This window comes from Bombus pascuorum, chromosome 3 (assembly GCF_905332965.1).
Source record: "Bombus pascuorum chromosome 3, iyBomPasc1.1, whole genome shotgun sequence".
Taxonomy (NCBI): Eukaryota; Metazoa; Arthropoda; class Insecta; order Hymenoptera; family Apidae; genus Bombus; species Bombus pascuorum.
Window position 1 is genome coordinate 6,664,839 of NC_083490.1, and position 27,875 is coordinate 6,692,713.

A 27,875-nucleotide genomic window follows, 5' to 3' on the forward strand; every position below is an offset into this window, starting at 1 on the left:
GATTAGAAGTATATAGTGTATTGCAGCGGGTGTGGAACGGTTATGTAGTAACGCGTCAATCCGATTTCTGTCGAAGGCATCACGAACACCACGATGGTTCGCGTCCGGGAACTCCGCTAGTGGACGAAAGGCCGGAGAACTTGGTGCCTAGCGAGCCAAGGCGGTTTCGCGAGAGAAGTCACGACGGTCCTCTCTCGCTACCGTTACCGAGGTTCGCGGCTCAAATGCTGAACAACAATAACAACAACAATAATAATAATAACAATAACAATAACAATAACAATAACAACAGCAGTAACAATAATAACAACAACAGCGGTAATAGTAATAACACCGGTAGCAGCAATAATAGTAGTAGCAGTAGTAGTCGGTCGAACAACTCGAGTCTCGCGAAGATGACCAGTGCATCTTGTATCAACCTGTCAACGGCGCCGAGTCCTCGAACGGCACCGCAGCCACCTGCTTCACCACCGCCTCGTCATCTCAGTCCAAGTCCAACGAGTTCCGACAGCGAAACAGCACCTCAATCACCTAGTCTCGAAGAAAGGATACGTTCTCTCGACGAGAAGTACGAGAAATGGTCAGGATCGAGGGCGTTAAGCGCTGCCGGAGGCGACGCACTGGCGAAGCTGGACGCCACGGCGTCCGAGAGATTCAGGTTTCGACACAAGTTGCTTGATTTGGATCTGCACGAAGTACAACCAAGCGATATCGTCAAGTCGGTTCTTGCCAAGAGAAGCGTGTTCGACGAGGACTCGAAGCGGCTGGAGAACTTCAGCGAGAAGTACGAACCGAGAGAATTTACCGGCGTAATCGGTGTCAGTTCGATGATCGGTAGTAGCATGAGCGGCCTCGCGTCTAGCGGCAGTTGCACCAGTAAAGTTTGCTTGCAGTACCCATTTCCTAGTCATCCACCGGTACAACTGTCCAGCAGCACCTCTATGACCGGTCAAATTGGCATTGGCACAACGTCATTATCGTCGAGTTTAACGTTTACGACGACTATGTCGTCGACGTTGAAACCTCCGGATCCACGAACGGTGGTCCAACACAACTGTGTGCACCCGACGCCGACCACTCCGATCACACCCGGCACGTCGATCAAGACTGTTAGCCCCGAATTACCACCGGTTTCTCTACCGATCGGTCTTGGTAGCGGAACGGCAGCCACCAGCGGCAATAGTAGCGGTTTAGCGTTAGCGAGTAGTATTCTTAGCAGCAACGGTAGCGTAAGTAGTATTCACGCTCTCGGAGCCTCTACCGCCCGAGGATCGATCGGTACCAGTGGCTCTTCCGCGTCGGCATCCGCGTCGGTCACCATCACATCATCGCTCGCTTTCTCGACGACGATGCCGACGATGGCGGTTTCCACGACGGTAGCCACCACGTCTGTCTTGACGACAACCCCGATCACGCAAGCCACGATCGCGACCACGTTGAACGCCACGTCGGCGGCCTCCTCGTTGTCGTCAGCGTGTTCCCTGTCGAGTAGTCAGTATCAAACTTCCATGTCCACAGTCACCTCGATAATACTGTCTTCCACGACATCCTTGTCGAATACTTCGTCCTCTTCCTTCTCCGTCACCACCGCTTCTTCGTCTTCATCGTTATCGTCGTCGCTATCATTGTCGTTGTCATCGTCGACCACCGACGCTTCCCGGTCTCGTTTGAGGAAGGAAGCCGGAGGTTGTAATCGAGAAAGTCGAGAGTTCCGGGACAGCAAAGACGGCAGGGACTCCAAGTACGGCGGTAAAAGCAAAGATTGTCAGAGAAAATCGCGGAAAGAGGATGCGGACGTTGAGAGAAGTCGCAAGGATCGGGAGGAGAAGGATGGGAGTGGCAGCTCGTCTATGACGAACGACGTTGCCGATAACGACGGGCACGCGAGGGAGAGAGAGCTGAAGGAGAACAAAGAGATGCGATACGAGAGGAAGGAAAGAGAAGAGAAGGAACGAAGGGAGAAAGAGGATCGCGAGAGGCTGGAGAGAAGAGAGAAGGATGATCGCGATAGGCAGGAGCGGAAGGAACGCGAAGAACGACGAGAGAAGGACGAGGAAAGACGAGAAAGGGAGAGATTGGACAAAGAACGACAGGAGAAGGACAGGCGGGAGAGAGAGGAGAGAGAACGGGAAAGAAAGGAAAGGGAGGAGAACGAGGTAAAGGAGAAAGAGAGGAGGGAGAAGGAAAGATTAGAACGCGAAAAGAGAGAGCGGGAGGAACGAGAACGCCAGGAACGTCGGGAGAGGGAAGAACGAGAAAGGAGGGAGCGAGAAGATCGTGAGAGGAAAGAACGGGAACTTCGCTTGGAGCGGGAAAAGCAGGAGAAAGAACGGTTAAGGAAGGAAAGGGAAGATCAAGAGAGGCGGGAAAAGGAAGAGCGAGACAGATTGGAACGAGAAAGGAGGCGAGAGGAGAAGGAACGCGTCGAGAGGGAGAGGAAGCGTGAAAGAGAGGAGAAGGAGCGGCTGGATAGGGAACGACGGAAAGAGAAAGAGGAACGAGAACGGGCGGAGAAGGAGAAACGCGAGAAGGAAGAGAGAGAAAGGATCGAACGGGATAAGCACGATCGAGAAAAAAGGAGAGAACGCGAGGATCAGGAAAGGCGGGAAAAGGAAAAGGAGAAAAGAAGAGACAGAGAGGAGAAAGACAAGGAAAGGCGAGATCGCGAGGAGAGCAAACGACAACCCACCGAGAATCATCTTCATCAGTCCATTTCCCAGTCTCAAAATCAAATTTCCGCCGGGCCGGTGTCTATCAAGCGACGATGCTCGTCGCAGGATGGCCCGACCGAGGATGACGCCAAACGCTTGAAGATCTCCGAGCACAGGAGGGACAGCAAAGACCGGCCTAGACAGAATAGAAGGTCCGAGGATCGAAAACATAGGAACGATTCTCACAGATCCAGTCGCGAAAGTAGGGAGAGTCGAGATGGAAAGGAGGGTAGCAGTGGTAATGTATTCACACACGTTCAAGACACCAGGGAGCAATCTCACTCGACCGAGATGAGCAGAGAGTCGACCAGGGAGAACCGAGAGAACAACCGCGAAGGTGGAGGAAAAGAGAAGCAGCGAAGCAAGAGGAATCGATCCGAGAAGGAGTCCAGGGAGCGGAGTCCAAGAGTGTCCCACGAGTCGGACAAAGAGTTCCTATCGAGGCTGGATCTTTCAAAGCGCAACGACTCAAATTCGCCGAGCGAACAGACCGCGATTGGTTCGAATCATTCGCGAGAGATGCAACAGCAGCACCAGCATCACCAACACCAGCACCAACACCATCACCAACAGTCTTCCTTGAATCTACACAGTGACGTGGACGACGGTCCTTTATCGACGCCCGATATTCAGGTAGCCAGGCATCCATCCGCTACGGACACGGACAGTGACGAACCTAAGAAGCACTCCATCTTCGATATCGTTGACGACGAGCCCGCATACATCAGTATGTATGACAAAGTGAAGGCACGCTCGACCAAGAACATGCAGAAACTCGAAGAGGAGAAACGGCAAGTACGACTTAAGGACAAATTTTCACAACTGAAGCAGAGTCGAGCGAGGCGGGAGGAGAAAAAGCAGAGTACATCGTGGGACGGAGACTCGGTGTCCAGCAAGGCTTTGACGGAAGACGAGGCCACCTCGGAATCTGACTCGGCCAGAGCCAAGTCTTTGTCCAGAAAAAGTTCTCGATCTCGAATTCACTCCGACACCAGCGAGGAAGAGGAGGCATCGTCGTTCAACAACAAGATTCGCAAGGTCGTCAAGACAGAGAGGTTCTTGGAAAGCGACGTCGATCTCGGATTCGCTGATACAGAGGAGAAGCACAACTCCATGGAGACGACGAACGTGGTAGTCGTGAACAGTGTCGTTCACTCGAACGTGAAAGAAGAACCGCGTACCTCGGACGATGACGAACGGATCCCGGTGTCATTCAGCCGTGGTAGCCAACCGGCAATCGTAGTTAACAATCATGAGAGGGATTCGTCGCGGAAAAAGTCACACAAGAAGAAACAGAAGCGGCAAAAGAACTCGATGTCGACCGAAGACAGCCTAAGCAAGACCGAGTCTTCGGACATTGTCGAGCATAAAGCCAAATCGAACATCGTGACGAGTAACGCGGCGGCGACGGCGGATTGTCGACCCAATCATGCGACCGAGTCCGTCAACGCATCCACGACTGTCGTCACGTCTGTTACCACGACGGTTTTGGAAACGACAGAAGAAAGGATACGATCGGACAAGAAGCAACGGAACAAGAAAGATAAGCGGAGAGATAGGAACGCAGATGAAAAAGCGAAGGCACGAAGAAAGAGGCTCAACAGACAGGAAGCTAGAGATTCGCAACGCATGGAAGATATATTTGGTCCGTTGTCAGACGACGTCGACGACGCTCCGTCGAACAATGCGCTCTTCGACCGGTTGGCCAATAACACCTATGCTTCGGACAGCGACGGTGGCCACAGTCCGGTGATGGACGTGGAACGAGTCAGGCGAAAGGCGGAGAAGAAGCGTCGTCATCAAACAGAGGACGAAAACAGCGTGGACTTGGCCGAGGCGGGACGGGAAATCGAGGCGAAGCTCTTGGGGCTACCGAGCTCACCGAAATCGGCCGTTGCGTGCACGGAGAGTAACGACCATGACGTTTTCCGATTCACTGACGACAACGACAGCATCGAACCATGCGCACCGTCTGCCACCATTCCGGAGAAGATCAAGGAAAAGAAGAAGAAGAGGAAAAAGTCAAAGGAAGAGCGGAGTCGGAAGGATTACCATCATCACCACCACCACCATCATCACCATCACGAGAAGAGCGGCGAGTTGCCCTACCTGGGGGCGGATCCTAGTCCCCCGAGAGCAAGTAGCCCGTTGATTGCCAAGACGATGTCACCTACTCTGCCTACATCTAGAGATGCTTTGTTGAGTCCCATTCCCAAGGTTTCGTCCAACACCTGCGTGTCATCGACGACAGTACCATCGTCGATGAGTCCTCCATCGAGCGGCGGTATTCAATCAGGTGGGAAGCCAGAGAAGAAGAAGGACAAGTTCATCCCAGGCTTCGGTATCGAGATCGACGAGACTATTCACGAAAACGCGGTGAAGAGTATTTCGGAACCGGAAGAACGTGAAAGCAGGGAGGAGTCGGAAGTGAATGCATCGACCACGCCGCCCACACAAACCGAGGATAAGCCACGAGTCGCGATCTCTCAGGAGGAAACCGAAGACGCTGTGGCTGCTCTGCTGGAGGAAACATTCGGAGTATCGACGGAAGACTTTTCGTACGAAGGTGAAGAGGAAGACGCGGAAACGGAAGACGCGGTCGGAGCCCCGGCCGAGGCGCCTCAAGAGGACGTCGAGGAGATGCAGCAGGCCGTCGAAAGTTTGAACGCCTCTACGGCGGAGGGAGAGACGGATATGAAGCCAGACACTCCTCAGAGCGAGCACGACTTGCAGATAGATACGGATACGGAGGAAGATCCGAACTACGAGACGTTCGATTTGAGCCAACCACCGAAAACGCCAGACATTCCATCGTACTACAAATCACCTACCAAGACTCCCGCCGCCGTCACTACCGTCGTCGCGCCTTCCGTACCTGCGGCGGAAAAGACCATCGAGGCGCGCAGATCGTCCGTACCAACGAAACCACCGAGTCCACCGATCTCCATGATCGCTCATTCCTGGAATGTGAACGAGAAGCCGCGAGAGGTGGTTAAGACTGTGCAAGCGGCCGAGAATGTCGACGAAACCAACGTTACAGCAACCAGTCCGGAGAGAATGAACAACTCTCAGGCGCGTCGCGCTTCGGTCTCGCCACCCCCGCAGTACAAGCAACCTGTGTTAGGTCCTTGCAGCGTGCCGATCACCAGTGAAACGCCTAGAATAGCCGCGACTAGTCCTAGACCGTCGGTGCCACAGCCACCGTCAACGCCGCCATCCATCGGCGTGCAGTCCCTTTACCAAAAGCTCCCTGTGTCACCACAGTCACAGATGGTCTCACCCATGCGACAAACTTCTCCCAGAATGCAAAACATCCCCGCGGTTTCAACCTCAGCCTCCTCGAACCAAACTCCACCGTTGCCACCACCGTTGGTTCCATCCAGAATGCCACCTTTGGTTCCCTCGCAACTGTCGCCGAGAATATTGCAGCCACTTTCACCTAACGGTCAATGGTCTCGAAACTCCGCCCTCAGTCCTCACGTACCGAGTGTCGCTAAACCGTCACCACCACCAGCCAGGATCGTGGTGAGCAGCGTACCCGTCTCCGCTCACAGGCCGGACACACCGACGCAACAGATATATTCTACAGCTGCTACTCAGCAGCCGGTTATTCAACACGCTCCAGGCATGAGAGCTCTAGCACCTAGTCATCCTAGAGGTGGATTACCGCCGTTGACGCTGAATATTCCACACCGTCCTTACATGCCCGTACCACCTTTGGCTCCGGGTGGCGTACAAGTCAAGAGCTCTAGGGATTCGGCTCTCGGCGGCAAATCTCTGATCGAAACGTTGCTTCCGGTAAATCCTAACGAGCCTCCGCAACGTCTAGAGGAACCGAAATTATCACCAGCCGTTATTCCAGAACCAACGAACAAGGCTTCTACTTCTCCGAAGGTTCCTTCGCCGAACCAGCCGCCCACGTATATCCCTGAAACGGCCAAGATCGAAATCAACGCTAGCACGTCCAGCTTGGTATTCGGCAAACCAACCAGCATCCCGGAAACATGCTCCTTGTCATCCAGAAGTCAGAAACAAATTCCAGGCTCCATTACCACGGACAACAATTTATTGTCCCCTAGGCAGAAGCAAGAGATATCGAGTCTTCAGCTTTTGACCACGCACGTGCCACGTACCTCCACACCTAGTCCCGTGATAGTCACTCACGGGCAGCCTCACCTAGTCCACAAGTCCATGGTGCACACCATCGGAGCGTCCACTGTTTCGTCAGCGAATCAACCACTGATCAAGACCGTTGTACCCATGCCAGTTTGTCAGCAGCAGCAACAACAACAACAACAACAGCAACAGCAGCAGCAGCAGCAGCAGCAGCAGCAGCAGCAGCAGCAGCAGCAACAACAACAGCAGCAGCAGCAGCAGCAGCAACAGCAGCAGCAGCAGCAGCAGCAACAACAACAGCAGCAGCAGCAGCAACAACAACAACAACATCAACATCAACAGCAGCAACATCAACAGCAGCAACATCAACAGCAGCAACATCAACAGCAGCAACATCAACAGCAGCAACATCAACAGCAGCAACAGCAACAGCAGCAACAACAACAGATCTCATCAAGTGTAACAGTTTCTATGCCTGAGGACAAATGCGTCGTCACACAAACGTCACTTTCGTCTCTAAACAGCAGCCAAAGGCATTCTCCGGTTCTGCAATCCAGTCATCTCTCTAAACCTCACCTCCCATTGGTATCTACAGTCCCGCAAGCCATCGTCTCCAGAACGACGACGACGGTACCTTCCACGGTTCCGTCTTCCGTTCCCGCTGAACAGAACACCACCGAGTGCGTGCTAGAGTCGCGGCTACCACCAGAACAGGAGCTCCAGGTCGATCCCGATGCACAGATGGCACAAACGGCTCAGCCTATGCAACTTACTCCGCCCATACAATCCACACAACCGATTGATGTTATAAAAGAGGAACCATCCGATATCCTGAAGCACGAGGATACCACCGCGATCAAGGAGGAATTCTCGAACAGTGAGTCCGAGCAACCATTGAATCAGCCATTGAATGTACCCGACAACGCGGTGGAAGCAAAATCTCCAAAGGTCGAGCAACAACTGGATCAGATCAAGTCGGAGAAGCTATTATGTACGTCAAAGTCCGAATCCAACGACGGCGATCGTCTCGTTCCTAAAATGATGGAAGTCGAAATCAAGACGGAACCCATGAACTCCGAAGTCAAAGAAGAAGAGGAAGAGGAGGAAGAGGAGGAGGAGGAGGAAGACGAAATTCCTAAGGAGAACGAGGAAGCGGACATGGAGGAAGAAGCAGCGGAGGATCTACTGAAAGAGCCGTGCACGGATCCGCTCGCGATAGATGCGTCCAAGGAGGATCCGGCTGACAGTAAAGAAGATAGCGACTATTGGTCTGCGAAGGAAGTAAACATCGAGAGTGTGATAAAGAAGGTAGACGCGTTGTGCGATGGCGAGGGCAACGACGATGGTGACAAGGAAACGGCACAGCACGGTCAAAGCGTTACCAATGAGACACAAGAACAGCAACCAAAGAGCAACGAGTCTGAATGGTTTAACCGCGCCGAGGTAACTGAGCACGAGACCAAGAAGAACTTCGTCGCGATCAACGAGGACCAGGACGAGGGAGTTGAGACGTGCGAAAGCGAGTCGACAAAGAGTCGGCGTGGTCGAACCAAGAGTAGACGAGGATTCGGTAGCCGCGGCGGTGTGACCACCAGACGAAGCAGCAGAAACACAACCACCACCGTTGTGCATAAACGAGGAGCGAGGACTTCCAGGGGAAGCAAACATCACGTGGAGAAGAACAAGCTGCCGGCAGACGTTTACGAGTTCCACGACGATAGCGAGGAAGATAATGCTGGACGGCCGCGATTGATTCTCACGATCAAGTCACCAGTGCCGAGTCTGACTGGTCCGAACGCGCAACCAGCGACGCCTATAGCCGCTGTGAAAGAAGTGCCGCCGGAGGAATTCGTCCCTCCAGCAGCGAACACCAGAAAGTCCAGGAGACTGGCCGAGAGAGATGGAAGTAGAAACACGATCGACGACGTGATCGAAGACGTCGTGCGTGGCTCCGCGATGAACAAGGGAATGCTAGGAGGATCTATTGGAGGAAGCGTTCACGCCACCAGACGAAGCACTAGACACAACAACTCTTCTCGTAACGTTCAAAACACGGTGCAACAACTGACCGAACCTAGAAAGTCACCGCGAGGTATTCGCAGCAAATTGGTACGGAGAACTTCGGAAAATGATGACGAGGAGGAATATCGAGAAATGATAAAGATAAAGGAGACACCTGCGGCGCCGCAGCAGGAACTCCAGAACAAAGAAGAGAGCGTCGTTTCACTTCGGGACGAGACCACGCCGAAGCCCGAAGAAACGATTCAGCAGCAGCCTGCAGCTGCGCCGTCACCCACGCACAAACCGGTATCTCATGAACCGATGACGCTGATAGATCCAGTCACTGGCATGTTGATACCGATGAGAGAGTCGGAGGAAGGTCAATACATTCCTGTTTCCACCACTTCTGGACAGATGCAGGCGGTGAGCAGAGTCACGTGCGATTCGAGAAACACACCGGCTGGTTTGGTGAACGCCGTGGTCGTTGCGCCCAATACAACCGAGACGTTGCGACCGAAACAGCCGCAGCCGGAGAATTTAACCGTGTCCGAAGAACTTAAGAAGGAATCAACCCCGGAACCGCTTCAGCAAAATCAACAGATCCAACCACAGACTAGCGTTATCACGAAACCACAATCTCCGGTTGTTCACCAAGTCACCTCCGCAGTCAGCATGGTTCAGCCAGCACCAACGATTTCCAACACAGTTACCTCTATAGCTACGACGGTGGTAACTATTCCACAGACTACATCCACTTGTTCCACCCCGACGAAACCCACGAGTCTCAAGGCTCACGTCTTGAACGCCAGCAAGCTGGCTACACCGGCGCAACCCCAGCAGCAAGTGGTCATTACCAAACCGACGGCCTCCGGCGTGGCTAGTCAACCGCCATCGGTGGTGCAGCAGCCACCAAATCTCGTAAAATCAACGCAGGCCGTGCAAGCTTTGCATCTTCAAGTTTCTAGCAACAGAGTATCGTCGCCGAGCTTAAGTCCACGTGCTAAACAGCCGGTAGCGCAGATTGCTGCTGCGAATGGAAAAGGTCAAGGACAACCCATGTCTCCGGTACTGAACAATACTGGTGCTCCACCGAATCCTAAGCAGCATCTTCTGCAGGCGGCAAAACAGCAGACACCCACGATAGTAAATCTTCCACAGAAATTAGCTATGAACGTCCAACCAGCTAGCGTAACTACGACACCGACATCGAGAATTCATCAACCTATCTCGCAATCAACGGCATTAAAAGGCATCAACGGACAGCCGCATCCTCTGAATCCGAAGGCTCATTTGCTGCAGGCTGTGGTACCACCTATCGTCGCAGGTGTGGTGGCTAGCCCACCCACTCAATCTCACCTGATAAATCCGCAGCCCGCTAGCGTCAGCTGCTCGAGACCTCCAGCGCCAAAACCACCACCGGTAATGGTTATTTTCTTTCAAAGATAAATATAAAGATAAACGTGGTCCTATGTAAAAGGGAAAAAATCTAATTTGTATTTTGACTATGGTCGTAGGTAACGGGAACGATGGAGCCACCGAAAGTAGAAGTGTCGATGTCCGGCTGTATTATGGTCCCAACGCCGAGTCCTCAGGCACGGGGCGTTTCAATATCAACGTACGAAGGAGGACCCCTGGTAAGCACGATGCTCGTAACATATATATGTATTTGTCGTTTTAAACCATACAGCAAGATCATAATGGTCACGTAATGTTCGTTCGTGATCCATCCTTGCTTTATATTTAAATCGAATTAATCTGACCTCGTTACCGATTGAGTAGCGAAATTAATACAAATTGTGTGTAACCATTACAAATATACGTTATAATATACAGTAGCGGACAAAAGTTTAAGGCGATGATTTGTAAACAGGATTACAAACATCTTACAAGCATATCGTTCTTCTATTCGGTTTGTCTCTTTGGAATAACATAGCTGTATGTTTGACCTTCGTAACCTCAGACAGTCAGTTGTTAAATACAAGCAACATAGGAGTTATAACAGTTAGTTACCGCTTAGCACTTATAAACAGTGGACATTAATTTAAGACGAGCTCTGTAAAACGTGAGTACGAGTACAGTTTTCGAACATTTTGATTCTGGAATGTCAAAATCATCGTTTAGTGTATCTTTTATTGCTTAAAATTTATTTAGGTAGGAACAAATTATGGGTAAATCAAAGAATTTACTTGAAAACGAAAGGGAGCAAATCGTAAGGCTGCGAAAGCAGAGTAAAACCTTCATCGAAATAGCAAATATAATGAACAGGTCAGAAACAGCTTGTAAGCAAGCTTGGTATAAATTTTTAAAGGCAGGCATGTATTGCGATCAAGCGAAAAACGGAAGGCCACGGAAAACAACGCCGAAAATGGATCGCCGAATTCATCGATTGAGCGAAAAGGATCGTTTTCGTACTGCAAATAATATTGCTATGGAGATAAACTATAAAAACGATACACAAATTAGTGCTAGAACTGTTAGGAGAAGATTAGAAGATTTTAACTTAAGAGGACGAAAATCCCAAAAGAAGCCACTGCTGAGTTCTAGGAATCGAAAAAGACGACTTGCGTTTGCTAAAGCTCATAAGCATTGGACAAGCGAAGATGGGCAAAAGGTATTGTTTTCGGACGAATCGAAATTCAATTGCGTCTCTTCCGACGGGGTACGGTACGTTAGACGTCGAATCGTTTGAAAACACAGTGCGTCTTAAAAACCCTTAAACACGGTGGTGGAAACGTTATGGCGTGGGCGTGTTTTTTTCGAGGCGGCCTTGGTCCGATATGTTGTATCAATGGAATTATGGACCGTTTTCAATACATGGATGTACTCAAGAACACAATGTTGCCTTTTGCACGCAACAATATGAGTGATGATTTTATTTTTCAAAATGATAATGATCCGAAGCACACGGCTCGGGCTGCGAAACAGTTTTTTGAAGAAGAAAATATCGATCGAGAATTTGTGAAGTATCAAAAACAGTACACGGTCATAAACTGAAAAATTTAAATGAACTTTACTCTACAATTGAAACAGCTTGGAGTAATATTACGGTAGATCAATGTAAAAAATTAATAGATTCTATGTCAAGAAGGTGTACCGAAGTGATAAGAAATAACGGATATTGGACAAAATATTGAATTTAAGCAACAATTGTGTATATTTTCTTACCAAAAATTAATATGTTTTGTGTAGTCAAACTTTTGACCGACGAAATATTATACAGATTTCGTTCCTTTTTTATAGCTTAGCTACTGAGCAAAATATCAAAATTAAATTTTTTTTAAGTATATAAACAAATGTCTAATTAGTTAATATCAAAAGTAGAACACTGTATTTATATTCTTTTATGGAAAGTAAATCAATTATTTATTTTTTTCCATTTTGTCTTAATCTTTTGTCCGCTACTATATATGTATGTTTTCTAAAAATATGTCGATATACGAATTAACTTGGCTTGGTTTTGGCTAGCATGGGAGTGTGGGTGCTACTCCATCACCAGGGGGTCAATATGGACTTGTCCCCCCACATCGATCCCAGAGTCCTCCATTGCCCCCACCTGCCCATCATCATGCTAATGCTTCTCAGGTACTTACTATGCTAACTACTCTGTTTCAGTTTTACTAAAATGCATCGATGTTACGCACACGGCAAAAATGTTTTTACTAATTCTAATGAAACTTCGAAATCATACGTTATCTTGTCCATGAAATAATTTTACTTATAATGCGTTTACATCTAGGGTGACGTTGTCAATCACTACGGCGGACTGACCAGAGGCGGCGAGCTCCCACCTCACTACATGCACCCACAAATGCTGCAGTATCAGTATTTGCGTGCACAACAGGAGGCTGCTTTAACAGCTCCGCGCATAGCTTACCACATTCAAGAGACTCGATCTCCTCATCTACCTTTAGATCCTAAACTCGAAACAGGAATAGAAGATAGCCACAGTCCACCGTTGGAATTGAGACGTAGTACACGAACGCCGCACGATCGTACTACCGATAGTCCTCAAGTAGCTCAAGTGTACATGATGCACGGAGCAGTGAGATTACCTCCACCACCGCCACCGCAATATAACACGGGCAGTAATCCATCGTTGACTGGGGCGCCAGCAGCAGCTGCCAGAGGCGGTTTTTACGAACCTCCACCGGCGCATCTGCGATCTCAGTATCCTATTGCTGCAAGCGAGGCGCCAAGCGACAGAGCCATCACCCCCGATAGGCCTAGAAAACACCAAGTGGTTACCCCACCTCATGCTTCTCAAGTGCCACCGCAAGCAGATTCATTCCAGATGTTGTTGCAACGTTACCCGGTTATGTGGCAGGGACTGTTGGCTCTTAAAAACGATCAAGCAGCGGTGCAGATGCATTTTGTTTTCGGTAATCCCAATGTGGCCAGGGACAGTTTACCATGTAACAGCGATGGATCTACTCCTCCACTGAGAATCGCACAAAGAATGAGACTGGAACAAACTCAGGTCGAAGGAGTAGCAAGGAAGATGCAGGTATGTGTGCTTTCAGATATATATATAAATCTTGATTTAAGTCGTATGTATTTGTGTGTTTTGTCATAGAATCATTTAAATATGGATTATCGATAAATCCTTTTTCTATGTACTACAAGCCAGCTGTTTTATTCGCGATTTCTTCCAGATGGATAACGAACACTGCATGCTCCTTGCGCTTCCTTGTGGCCGAGACGAAGTAGACGTATTGCAACAAAGTAAGAATCTTCAAACCGGATTTATAATGTATTTACAACAAAAACAGGCCGCTGGAATTGTCAATATCGCTGCACCAGGATCGCAACAAGTACGTATCGCAAATATTTATAATATACATAACCATATAATGCTGTTACTAGCAGCGATAATTACGATATAATTGAAAGACGTAAACTAATGGAAATAAACATGAATTTCCTTTTCTTTGCAGCCTGCATACGTAGTTCACATTTTCCCGTCATGTGATTTCGCAAACGAGAGCCTAGCGCGAATCGCACCGGATTTATTGCATCGTGTCGCAAAGATCGCCCATTTGCTCATCGTGATCGCCACGGTTTGAGGCCAACCAGTGGTCTATTGGATTACAATATACCTATACTTCTCGCCTTCACGCACTTGTAGGACGCTTCGAACGTGGCATGAAGCCTGGAGTGTCCTCGTAACGAGGTGCAGTATCGCATGACAAACGATGACAAATGAATGAAGAATATTTCCGAGGGAGCGAAGAAGATTTCTCCTGCGGAGTTATATCAGTGACAATCAAACGGATTCTTCGGCAGATCGTTCAGATTTCCTAGATCGTAGGCCTAAAACGTAGGTACGGGGTTGTGTAGCGTAGAGAGGCTAGCACGGTCAATGTGCGAACATCACCGAGCGTGCCTTTCTTCCCCGGTTTATTTCGCAATGGCGAGTTTCATTCCTCCTCGATGAAGTGGCTCGCGGTACCACTCGTCTAACTGACGACGTTTGTGAGATCGACCGACGTCACTCTTGGTCTTTCTGACAAGCGGGTCAGGCACAACCCCAGCCCTTAGTGAAGACCTTCGATTGATAAAAACCACGCGATGTCCTCACTGTGGAAGAACAAGGAAAGGGGAGGAAAGAAGAAAGAAAAGATTTAAAGGAGCGAAAGATAGAGATAAAACGAAGGAACAAAAACTCACACGCGTCCCTCCTCTAGGAAAACAGTAAAATAATATACCTACCGTTGCTCTAGATGGACAGTCGATTTCGTAAGTAAGAGAATAGAGGAAGAAGATTAAAAAAAACTAACGTACCCCCTACCATTATAATACACGAGCTATTTTAAGTAAGGCTTAGATATTAATGATACTGTATAAATTATAAGCGAGCCAGCGAGGGCATAACTACTGTGATTTTAATTATTTAACGATATATATCTGCGTAAAGACGATGAAAACAAAAAAGTAAAAACATTATAAGATGGTGACCGATTCTGGTCCACGCGGTATGTGATGTGTTTTTTGTATAATACTGCTCTATATAAATACCTATGTATTATATTAACTGTAACAATAGTTGCTGCTGCCGCTGTTGCTGCTGCCGCTCGTGTCGAACTAGAAAGTAAAGTTACGATTTAGACCTCTAGTGAAGAAACGTGGGAAAAAACTACCTAAAATAGTCTTTATTCCTAGTGTAATATAATTTCCAATAGCAGGATGTATCATATTATTATCATTATTATCATCTTAGCGCTATGTATATTATAAAAAATTTTTAATATTCTTATTTCGGTCCTTTATTATTATTATAATTATAATTATAATTATAATTATCATCATTATTATTATTATGACTATTATAAAATAATATTAATAATATTAATATATATATTATATTATATATATATATATATGTAATATTATTAATTTTATTATTATCTTTATCATTATTGCTATCATCATCATCATTAGTATGGCTATCATTATTATTATATTATCATTATTATTATTGTCATTATTATGTTATTATTACTTATTATTAATTACTACTACTACCACTACTACTGCTACTACTATTACTACTATACTATTATCACCACTATTACTACTATTATTATTACCACTACTCTACTATTACTATTATCGCTGCTATCAATTATTATTAACGTTATTACATCAGGCTAGTTAGAACGTACCAATCAGCACATAAAAAAAAACAAAGGTAAGGGGCTTAAAAGTATGTCATATTGGATGAACAGGATACAGTATGACCGATCTCATTGACCACTGACGTCGCCCCATTCTGTGTACACTTCCATCCCCATTTCTCTTATACTTTGTCGCCTTTTGCGCGATGTGTCATAGACTCTTTAGCAATCGTATCGAGGATAATAATGCGCTTACGTGTATAGACCAGAAGTTATATTATATCACACGAAGCCGTGGATGAAAAAAAAAACATTATTAAATAATATAAAGAAACTTACCTATTTACGATATTATTGCTGCTGCGCGTAGGGCGCATGCCTCTAGAAAATAACCTTATGGAAAAGTATTATGGTCAAAACATACGTTATATTCCTGTCACCCGTGTTCAATTGACTCGAAATATCGATCGTTCTATAAATCGATTATCTCGTTTTTCATGTAACCTCTATTTTCTTTACTACTCTGAATAATCGCGCAATCACTGATCCGACGACTCGGTATGGTTTTTTCTTTTTCCTTTTTCTTTTTTTTTTTTTTTTTTTTATCTATCGGACGTCGAATACATCGATACTATGTATATTATATTATATTATAATATAACTTCGATTATTATACGATTGATTTTAACGCTCTTAATACGAACGAAACGAAAGTGTATACGCATTATACGAACTATAAACGATGGTGTGTTGACGATCCCTAAAGGAAGCGCGATTAATTTAAGGCAACGCGGATACTCGTGGAGCGTATGCATGTACAGTGTAAAAGATGCGTTGTGCATATGTACAGTGTAGAGGTGTAAGTGAGCGTGCGAGACGCCGAGTTTAAAGAAAGCATATATTACAGCTACGGTTAAGTATACATAATAGGACGCGAACAAGACGCTCACGTCGCGGTATATTTCATTCGTTTTTATGATAAAAATCGCGCCTTCTTTTTTCTCTGTTTCTCCGTCCTTCTTCCTCTCTCTCTTTCTTTTTCCGTTCATTCCTCGTTTGTCCTCTTTTTCGATACTTTTCCACTCTTCGCCGAGATCGTTTTATATATATAGGAAATTCAAGTTCCCGCGACGCGTGTGTCTACGTCGTGTCTTATCTATCTTGTAAAATATCTGTGAATATTATGATTTAGTTTCTTCCTATTATAGGCTACTGGTATACAAAAAAGTTTATGTTACTATTTACTTAAGAGAAAGAAATGTACAGATATCCACCATTTTTTGTTTTGTGTTTTACTGTAGTTATTGATAATTATATGGATATTAACGATAATAATAACTATGATTAAAAAACTTGAGCACGGCTCGACGCGTCATTTTTGAAACCCGTTAAAAAAAAGTGCGCGACGTTTAATTTATACGCGAGGTTTTTATTGCTTACGACTAGTGTTCGTCGATTACAATGAAAATAAGAAAACGGAAAACGTTACAGCGTTTACCATTATAAATCTGTCATTTAGAAGTTTAGAAGCTGGACTTCGTCATCGTTCGAGAGGTAAAAAATAATATAAAACATGAAAATAATACAATCTATAATTTATTTGCATCTTGTATCGTATGTTATTACTATCTTTTCTGTATTGTTTTCTCTACATAAGTTTTCACTCTGTCTAACGACACTTTTGTATTTGTTACAAGACTCAAATATGATCTATCTTTCTTTTTAATAAACATATATGATCATATTAATGCATATCTATGAGGGCCAATGAGAACGTAAAAATATTTGTTTCCTAGTATGTGAAAGAAGATAGAGAAATTTTTCCTATTATAAATATGTATCGTGTATCATACGTAAAAATAAGATATTTCAGAGTACTTCACGCCCTCTTTGCAACGTTCGCAGTATTACGATGCATTTTTGTCTTATACCGATACTTTGTAATTGGTTATGAAAGTTTCTTACATTTTTCGTAAATAAAATATAAATTTTACATCAACGAAATACTTGACTTTGAAACGTATATCGAAAATATCCCGCAAATTTCTTTTCTGGTACGTTTTTAAGATTTCTTAAATAGTATCATAACTTTATCGACAGTACGTAATACGTGTATTTCGTAACAGCACAGATGGCGCACATACAGAAGAACAGTTATCGACGTAGTTCTCGTAGATGACCGCGATAATTTCAAAGATAAACAATTTTTATAGAATAATTTGTAGCTATAGTGAAATATGCCAACTTTTAACGATCATCTTTTTCTAATAATTATCAAACTAGTTTCTTTTAGAGATAAATTTTACGAATATTTTTTGATTCGCAGGTTTATATCAAAAATCGAGCAATTCCTTTAACATATAAAAGACATAAATATAATGTCAATTTATTTCAGCGATTAATGGAGATTTTCCTAACTGGAGTTTTTAGTATTACCATATTCCTCCACATTTTTAGTTTCAAAAATGTTTGTCTAACTAAATAATTAACAAAGTTTAATTAAAAATTAGGAATAAGCAGTTTTTCGTATTTATTACAAAAAAGCCATTTTATGGACAGATACAACAATCAGGATACCACAAGCAGTCAACTGCTGCCAATATTATCCATCGACTAACCAACAACATGGAAATTGGAAATGATAGTATAATATAATTAACATAAAAAATTAGATAATTTATTGCAAAATAATTTAAAAAAATGTATTTAGGAGAAGTTTCAAGAAATCAGTATAGTACGATACCATTTTTCAATCTTGTTATTTATCTCGCAAAAAGTCACACAAAATCAAAAAATGAAATTGAGTATAACGTATAATTAAACGAAATATCGTATGAAAAAAGACAGCAAACCAACTTACGAAAATTCCTCGAAGATAACATCATTTCCAAGAATCGGCGAACTTGTAACCCTTGCTACGACGTCTTGTTCCCCTGATACAAAAATGAAACAATAAATGAAAAAATTTGTCGTCCTGGTTGTAATAAATTCGTGGAAGGAACTTTGTTTCCAAGAATTCGAGAACTTTTAGTACCTGCTACGACGTCTTGTTCCCCTGATACAAAAATGAAACAATCAATGAAAAAATTTGTCAAGTCCTGGTTGTGATACATTCGTGGAAGGAACTTTGTTTCCAAGAATTGGCAAACTTGTAGCTCCTGCTACGACATCTTGTTCCCCTGATACAAAAATGGTACAATCAAAAAGTCGTGTTCTTCGATATATTCGTGGAACGGGTTTTATTTCCGAAAATCGGCAAATTTGTGCCATCTTCTATTTCGTTATTTATGACGTCATTAAATGACGTAATTTCTAGGAATTTCAAAAGGTATCGGATACCTCTTATGTTATTTGATTCTCCTAATACTTACCGATTTATGGAAGAATTCTAAATAATCAGATGCTTCGTTCATTTGGAAAATGGCATTGTTCTATTCAAGTCAATTTGCAGGTTTGTAATAAATGTACAATTTTACCATAACTTGATTCCGTTGCCCGACTAGTGTAGCTAAAACAAGTCTTCTTACACGAAGGAGAGGATGAAGATCATAAGCGCTCGAAGTACGGTGCAACGTATTGCCGCTCGTTTTCGAAGCGTCGCTAAGAATAAGAGCCTGTTTTCGGCCAATTCTGTACAGCCGATCGTCAGGGTCACGTTTATACCACCGAGAATATCGTGGGGAGTAATATGCGTATAGTTCAGCCGTTTGACCGCTAGAAGCGCTAGTTAGTGAAGCGCATTTTCCGCTGAATTTCTGTCAGGCTCATCGGCGATCTCCTCCTCATTCATCTCTGTCTGCGGTAGTGGTCGAAATTAAGATTAAATTCTGCTGGTAGATTTTAAACGAAGTAGAGAATTCTACGTTTCCTCCATACATTTTTGAGCATCTTAACTCGCCTGTGACTAAGTTGAAGATAATTTCTTTTTATTTATTAACTTATTTATTACCATCTTACCGTGTAAGGGAAGAAGGAAGAACGGAATGTAGAAATTGAAGAGGAAATGAGCATTCCTCTGTGAAGGAATACAGGCTTGCGATGCATAGCGGAATCGTCGAAATTGCGTCAAATACGGACAATGTCCCAGTTTCTAATAAAATATGCAACGAACGAACACGATTCCAGCTTGTTCCATATTTTCCATTCTTTCCTATTTTCACATTGAATTTTACGTCTCCTCCTCGGTCTGTCCTTTTCTTCTACCTTCACATCGAATCTTCGTGTTGTACCGCGTGAAATTTATTCGCTCAGTCGTTTCTACAACATCCATGCAACGGCGTATCTTTGTTCTTATGGAAATTATTATTCGATAAATCACAAACCAACGAACGGGCGATGTCGCAAAAAGAAGGAAATTTGTAACGTTACACAACGTATATCTCGTTGAATCGCATCGAGATAATAACAATACTATACCGTAATACCGTGTTTCATGCTATTATAGGAAAAGCACGATAAGCCGAAACAGCTGCTTACTAAGTCCTCGATGTTCCCAACGTTCCACTTGCTCATTAGGATTAACGGATGCTGCGTGATATTAAACGAAAAAGAAAAGTAACGCGAATTTGAGCGCCACGACACAGTGGTCAGATGAACTACGCTTTCGTATAATTCAATTTCAATCTGAAACACGATATAGCAAACGATACGATATACGCTGTTTCAGACCATTAATTCTTGGCAAACGAAACGGACAATAATTACGATGGATGTTATTGGTAATGGAGTTCCAGAATGGTTCAAGGTTGCAAATAAATTGGCCCTCCTGCATCGTTGACCTAGGAAACTATCTATTAATTCCGTTTATCATCGCATCAAATAAACAACATCGAATATACGGAACGAACGAAAAAAAAAACGATCGTTATTGGTTTATTAGTTCCGACTGGCTACCTTACGCTCAAAGCGAACATTTTCACACGTCTCGTTCGAATTATCGGTGATTTTGAAAAAGCTTGACGAGAGATTAGTCCTTGGTCCCACGACTCTTTTCTCCTCTTTTTCTCTATCATCTCCTATTTTCTTCAACCTTCTCTTATTTTTCCTTTATACATTTATCGTTACCGCGCTATTGTACGTACAGCTAGTAAAAGTATTCGCACGCTTTTTCTACAAAACTTTTCAATATTTCGTTAGTACCGATATAGACCGATACACGAATATCGCGATTATAGAATGGCGAAACCTGAAACCTGAATTCATTCGATTCAATGTTCAAATATCTCGATAATCTTTCCAAGTGAGCATTCCGCCAAATATCTCGTAACTTTTATAGAAATTTTCAGATTCGTTTCCAATTTTACCGACAGAGTCGCCAAACTTGAGACCAACGTGGAAATGTATATAGAATCTATAAGACATTCCTCGCGAAAATGCACTTTAGCGAGAAATTAACATACAGCGTGAACAATAGCCTGGAAACATACGATTAGTGGCAAAATTGGTCCAACTACGGGTTATGGATTATTAATCTAGCGAACGATTCAATGTTCAAATATCTCGATGATCCTTCCAAGTGAGCATTTCCGCCAAATATCTCGTAACTTTTATAGAAATTTTCAGATTCGTTTCCAATTTTACCGACAGAGTCGCGAAACTTGAGACCAACGTGGAAATGTATATAGAAACTATAACAAGACATTCGTCGCGAAAATACACTTTAGCGAGAAATTAACATACAGCGTGAACAATAGCCTGGAAACATACGATTAATGGCAAAATTGGTCTAACTACGGGTTATGGATTATTAATCTAGCGAACGATTCAATGTTCAAATATCTCGATGATCTTTCCAAGTGAGCATTTCCGCCAAATATCTCGTAACTTCCATAGAAATTTTCAGAATCGTTTCCAATTTTACCGACAGAGTCGATAGCCGCGTCGTTACAATGTCAATGAAATTTCAAAACGTATTGTACGATATATACATAAAAAGTTTTAATTCTTCCGTGCCATAGTGTTGCATACTGACTGTTAGTTGATCTAACACGAAGAAATCTCTCTTGTATGCGAAACAAATAAAATAAATTAACTGGAAAAACAGCGACGGATGAGTAAGACGAGGGATGAAACGAATCTTTCCTGTATGACTCAGCTTTCTTTCCCGATCGACTTTCTCGCTCCGGAACGACTCTCGTTTCCGTCCGTGAAAACAATGCTAGATAACGTCTTGCTACGTCTGTAGCAAACTGTAAAAGAATCGCAAAGAGATGGTGCGACGAAGTTAAATATAGCACGATGCAAAAGCTCCTATCACAGGTGTTAAGAAACGAGAGGAAACTGAGCGTTCGTTAAACAAAAATATCTGAATATAGCGTACGCTGCACTTTGCAAGTAGTTTGAAAGTGGAGAAAAATTAGTAACAAGGATAATGAAAAGATAGAAGTAAAAGCGTGTTAAGCGACTCTGCGAGAATCGCAAGAGCAGCGGAATTGATAGGACAGGCTCGAACAAGAATTTGAGATCGGTAGAACGTGGTAGGAGCGAGACCAAGTCCATTTGTAGGCCATTGCCGACTGCTGCGATTAATAAATACCGTATGCTACTACCAAATAATAGTCTTCCTACTATCGTGAAATCGATGACGATATTCGACAACTACACCGAACTATAGTAAACTGTAACCGTGCTAACATATTATGAAAATAGCGTAAGCGAGTAGGAGGCTCGAAGAAGTGGAATTTCGAATTTATTTTACATGTAACGTCACAACCTACGTTTCGAAAATATGCAACGATTTTTCCACGAAATATTCGACTCGAGTGACTGTAGTTTCGCAGCTTAATCGGGCGCGAATAGAAAACTATGGCGAAACTATTGGATTGGCAATTAAGTGATTGCGGATTTTGTCAATACCACCTAATGACAAAATCCGCAATCACTTAGTTGCCAAGTCGATATACGCAGACGGATTCGGAGGAATAAAACGAAAGAAAGGCGAGAGATGGAAAAGGCAAAGCGGAGAGACAACGTGGCACAAACGAAAGATCAGAAGCAAAGGATCGTAAATGATTTTAACGAGGAAACGATGATCGTTCAAGGACACTCTCGGCGTATTCTTTTCTGGAAGGGTTCGCGTGCACGTCACTGTATACGATAATGTTGGTCAACGAACCCTGCTGACGATAGCGACGGATCAATTGAAATGCACCCCTCTCGTCCTGTGTCTCGCGTTCTCTGTTATCGTTTCAAAGGGGAGATCCTATTCTCCCCGCCGAAACGTTGCTTTCGAACCATCGAAAGAGATTAAGCGAAACCAGAGCGACGATACAAGAAAATTTCGCCCGCAGATCGCCGGTCAAACTTACGATCCGCCGTAGACGTACAACGTGTTCGTGCGTATCGCTTTCGTCACGAAGCGTGTCGCGTACGTCTGACTTTGGCTGCGATTACCAAAGCGTAAAATTACTATTATTATATGTATAATATTATAATTATGTTTATAAACATTAGCCAATTGCAATATTTTGGAAAAGACAGAACGTCGAGTAGAAGTCGTGGGCAAGCGAATGAAAACTGTACAAAGAGACGTGTACCTTGTGCATAGGAAACGAGAATGACATTCGTTTCGTTTGATATCGATTTAATACGAAAAGGCGTCTTACCTTTTAGGCTTAGAGGGGCTTGAAGTTTGGTTGGGCGACGTTAGGTGCACCGACGATGCGTGTTTTACGGACGTTGAGGCTAAACAGAGACGTGCCGAAACGTTGGACGCGATCGGTATATTTCTCTGCTGGACAGTACGAACTAGTAGAGGCGATAAATATTTAAATGAGGCGACACTCGACTTTGGAGACAACAAGAGTCTAAAAAATGTAAATTTAACGCGTTAAACGCTTTATCGCCGCCTGGGAACCGACGCTAAACTTTTCGTTTAGGAGGTGTACCTCGATCTCTCGAGACTGAAACGAAACTTTTTCTTTATGCACACACACATTTTCCGTACTCGCGTCTAACGAAAAGTAAAACACGTTCAGCTCGGTGTTAAACCGCCTTGCGCGAAAACGTAACGTAACCCCGTGGAAAGAAGAAGAAACTTTTACGCAAAAGTCGCGTGCCAATCGCCAATAACAAAACGTACCGAGTACATACTTACGTGTTATTACGTATAGCCCAAAATGTTCGGCCATAAAAGTGGCGTATATCGTTGATTCCTGCGCGTCACGGAGACTAGTCTCGTTTTCCAACGATAGAAAGAAGGAGGAAGCCGAGCAAACGGTAAACGGCGCGGAATTCGGAATCGATGGAAATCTCGAAAGGTAAACGTGAGGACACACGGAAGACGATGCAAATAGAATAGGAAGAAACGGTGAAATTGCGCGAAAGGCGAAGGTGCGTCAGGGTGTCGCGGAAAGGAATAATTAGAACGAGTAAATATGGGAAAAGACTCGTAGGGAAGGAAGGGTCGCACCTATTCCCCGAGCGGCTGTGCCTCGCTCGGTTTGTCCCGATTCCTCTCGGGGGTGCGCACACGTGCGTATTCGTACGCGTACGCGCACGCGCACCTCGCCTCCAATCGTACCTGATAACGGCGGGTGTCCGACAACGCTCTCAGTTATGCCTGGTGCGGCTCGGCGTCGCGACGCGGTCTCCCACTTTTTTCCCATCCACGTACCCCCGATACATCGACTTTGTTTTCTCGTTTGCTCGTAAACGAGCGAAGAAAAGGCGCGCGTGCCGAACGTCCGGTCGGTCGACAGGATGAGATCACGTTCTTTCGATTCGAGACGATGACATCGACGACGCGTGTACCGTGTTTCGCGACATCGACCGGTCAGTGGCTGCTAAACGAAACGTCCACTCGTACGGCCGATCGCTAATGTACAGCTGTTAGGTAGCGCGTTTTTCGACTTATTCGACTCGCACGCCAGTCGATAGCCAGCCGCGTCTTCCTCGAAAACGGACGATCAGCGCGAAACCGCGAAACAACGTTTCCAAGCGTTGTTCGACGCGAGTTCTGGGTCGCTCGAGGTTGTCCAGCTAACATGCGCGTAGTTCATCGAGGAAACGAACGAGTCCATCTTCTTCGCCTTTTGTGTACATTTGCGTAGTTTGTCGGTCTTCTTTACACGCGTCCAACGAAAACCAACGGTCGAAAACTAGTCAGGAAATATATTAGGAAATCGTTAAAGGCAATCGAATGGTGCAAAGTGGAGTGGAGTTCCTGGTTATAGCGATCTACCGAGGATGTAGGTAGAGCGACAACGTCGCCGTTTCTTTCGATCGTTTGGGAAATATCGCTCGAATCGCTCGCTTGATCGTGGCTACGATGTTGCTGCTTCCGTTGTTGTTGATGCCGATGGGGATTCTAGCCTCTGGTAAGTAAACGGTGTTAGCCGCGCTTTCCAAACAGCGTGCGGCACCGAATTTTCGTATTACGTGAAACTTGATTATTTGGAAACGCTAACCTTCTTTCTCTTAGATCGTCAAATAAAAACAGCTAAATACGAATAAATAACCGGTCGAACCAAATACGGTGTATCTCTCGATACGCGGCAGAATTTTAATAATCTTGTTTATGCGTGTCCTTAGACGTTTAAACATCTAAAACGGCTGTCTAAAACGTACAAGCCGTGGCGCAATATCTTCGTCATCTACGATGGTTTTTCAAAAACATGACTCCTTGAAAAAAGTAAAAAAAGAAGGCGAGAAATACGAGCAAGATGAAAAAAGGGATAAAAATGCGTGCGCTACCGGCATGGCACATCGCGCTGCCGTGTCGTGCTCGATCGCGCAAAGTCACGCTACTGGATCTACGACGAATCAACGCATTGTATGCTAAAATTTGCGTACATTGCGCAATCCGAATTAGCATCAGCGACTGGCCAAGTTTGGGTTCGGGATTTCGCCCGATCGACGTAAGTCGAACAAACGACTTTTGCGATCGAAGCAAGTCGCCGAACGGAAAACCGAACGATCCGAGTATATCTTCAAAGGAACGCCGCCACGCGAAGGTTTGTGGACCGATGACATTCGCACTTGACCGTAATCGGGGGACACGATATCGCGATATCGCGATGTCGCGTGCAACCTCGGTCTCACGTGATTCCGATGCAGTCGAAAAATCGATACCGCTTCGCTAGAGTTCATACGTTTACGCTTACCTTTCTCCCTTCGAACCAACGTCCTCTTAACGTTTCCCTTTCGATCGCTCGTCCATTCTGCGGTTTCTGTCGAATCGCCAATCACCCACGAACGAGAATCATCCAACGAATCGAAGCGAATCTACGAACAAGATACAAAAAATATTACGTCACATTCTGAGAAGGTTACAGTACCACGCTAAAATAATTTACTTATAATTCTCAATGAAAAATGATTGCAAAAAGTCTACCAAATAAAAAAAAAAAAAAAACATTCTGAGAAGCTCCTTAGATGGGTTTGTTTAATTATTTATAGAGAGGACGTTTAAGCGGTGGTTTCGTGCAGATGATATGTCGAAATGTGAATCACGAAGGAAAATTTTTAACTTTTAATCGCGAAAGAAGGTTGGGAAAAAAAGATGTGATTCAGCTTTTACACATTTCGCAGCCCCCGAGAAAAGCTACTGGATCGAGTTGAAATGGAACGCGTGGAGTTCAATAGCGAACGCATAATAATAATTACTAGACCGGATTTCCATGAATTTATGCGTTCGTGGAAAATTCGCAGCTACAATGATAATTCGCGTAATACGCGAAATTATATAAAATATGTAAAACAGAATACTCGTTACAAATACTGTTTAATAAACGAAACAAATTTCTCTCTCTTGATCTTAAAATTCGATTTCGTTTATTTAAATTATAGAAATAGGGAAAATCGCACAGAAATCCGCAGTTTAATATCGCGAAACGTTTAACGGCGCCGTTTGTCTCGGAAAATTCATTAACGCGCCATTACAGCGGTCACTAAGAGTTTTCGATTAATTACAAGACACCGAGCGCGTGTGCCAGTTGCGTATCGCGCGCTAACGCCGAGACATGCAAAGCGATCATTTAACGGTGGAAAAACACGCGAGAATCGGATGAAATCGAGCCAACAATCGGTCGATGGCGCATCGACCGATTTCGCACGGTTCTACGAACGATCGAACGACTGATTTCAAAATCGAAAGTCCAATGGACGCGCGATGCGCGTTTTCTCGTACAATTCAAAGCTCGCGAGACGTATTCGGAGCGCAACGCGTTTATCTCAGGTTCGCGAGAATGGCTTTCCGTTTGCGTACGATTTGTCGGTGCGTGAACGCGCGACTCGACGCGAGTACAGATGAGAGCTGGTGGTACGCTCGATGAAATCTGGCGCGCGCCACAATGCACAGGATTTCTAAAGTCGAATTTCCACTGTTTGCACTTTGCGCTAGATGAACGCCGCTTACGTCTTTGTTTCATACGCGGATGAACTTAAACTTAAGCGAAAACGCGTGGCCATTAAGTGTGACTGAGCTTCTTCGTAGTTCCCAACTCTGCTGTCTTTTTCGCTTCTTCATCGCGTTCGTATCTCCTCGGATATCTTCCTTCTTTCAACTACTTTACTCCGAAAGAAGCGTGGAATACGCGAAAGCTACAGAAATGAAATGAAACGTTTAAAAACAATTTATTTAAGAACATTTTTATCTAAAAACAATATATTTTAATAATATCTATCTAAATGTAACATCCACTGCGGGTCATATAGAGCCGAGAAGGACGGAGGATTAACACGATGCGTGTTGATGGCGTGAACGTAACATCACCCTCACCAGGTGACGCCATAATACCAACGTGGAGTTATCTGTACTCAATTCCGCGTTAATTCCGAGACCGGTGCACGCGGCCGATTAACGTTCGAGACTCGCGACCCGCATGCACGCGCCAATCTATGGCTGCTTATGCTTGCGACAGCGATCGACCGTGTCTCTTCGAACGAACACCATTAGCCGTTCGTTCGTCGTTCGCCTTGGTTTACTGTCCAAAAATACTACGTCCATGTAACGCGAGCGATCGTTGCGAACGACGAGAGCAAGAAAGAAGAGAGTTTCCGACTTTTTCAGCAGCACGGGCGTCGAGCAAAGTGGCAACGATGGTAAAGTTGTTGGCGAACGATGAAATCGACGAACCGCTAACATCGCGTGCAGCTACGAAATCGTTAATCAACGCCGGCCTTAAAAGCAACCCTCGCCCCCTAACTACCAATTCGTAATCAGAGCAGGAGGGGGAAAGGTAGAAGACCAGCCAGAAAGAAAGAAAGGGAGGACAGAGTTGGGGGCGTCGGATCTCCAAGAAAGGTCGCGACGTTTAGAACGAGCGTAGCGGGAACGCAAAATCAAAGATCCCGAGTAAAGTAAACGATCGGAATCGAACTTGCGTGAATTTCCTAATTTGCGTAATTTCTGTGCCACCGTAATCAGGTAGTTCGAAAAGTTGCTTTCGTTTTGTATGGAAATAATAGACACGCAATGTTTTTTTGTTTTATA

At 44.7% G+C, this 27,875-nt stretch overlaps 2 protein-coding genes and 1 long non-coding RNA gene across 8 annotated transcripts in view; 2 read left to right on the forward strand and 1 right to left on the reverse strand.

Annotated features, from left to right (window-relative positions):
• LOC132905375 (protein split ends) overlaps positions 1 to 16,799 on the forward strand; it is a 117,272-nt gene extending 100,473 nt beyond the window's left edge. For 4 of the 6 annotated variants that reach the window (XM_060956604.1, XM_060956606.1, XM_060956607.1 and 1 more), the window contains exons 8-13: positions 77 to 10,247; positions 10,343 to 10,462; positions 12,294 to 12,410; positions 12,565 to 13,332; positions 13,481 to 13,639; positions 13,763 to 16,799. In XM_060956604.1, the coding sequence (XP_060812587.1) occupies positions 77 to 10,247; positions 10,343 to 10,462; positions 12,294 to 12,410; positions 12,565 to 13,332; positions 13,481 to 13,639; positions 13,763 to 13,891 (11,464 nt within the window). In that variant the 3' untranslated portion in view covers positions 13,892 to 16,799. The remainder of the gene's footprint in view (positions 1 to 76; positions 10,248 to 10,342; positions 10,463 to 12,293; positions 12,411 to 12,564; positions 13,333 to 13,480; positions 13,640 to 13,762) is intronic. The other 2 variants (XM_060956608.1, XM_060956609.1) reach the window with 2 other exon arrangements.
• Positions 16,800 to 18,850: 2,051 nt separating this feature from the next.
• On the reverse strand, positions 18,851 to 22,933 carry LOC132905445 (uncharacterized). Its single transcript, XR_009657798.1, has 2 exons — positions 20,520 to 22,933; positions 18,851 to 20,486 (listed from the first exon to the last, which is right to left on the reverse strand). It is a non-coding gene; the product is annotated as an uncharacterized LOC132905445 (long non-coding RNA).
• Positions 22,934 to 23,832: 899 nt separating this feature from the next.
• The window catches only part of LOC132905438 (proto-oncogene tyrosine-protein kinase receptor Ret), a 33,184-nt gene continuing 29,141 nt past the window's right edge, over positions 23,833 to 27,875 (forward strand). Inside the window, exon 1 of the mRNA XM_060956745.1 lies at positions 23,833 to 24,759. Coding sequence (XP_060812728.1) covers positions 24,711 to 24,759 — 49 coding nt within the window. The 5' untranslated portion in view covers positions 23,833 to 24,710. The remainder of the gene's footprint in view (positions 24,760 to 27,875) is intronic.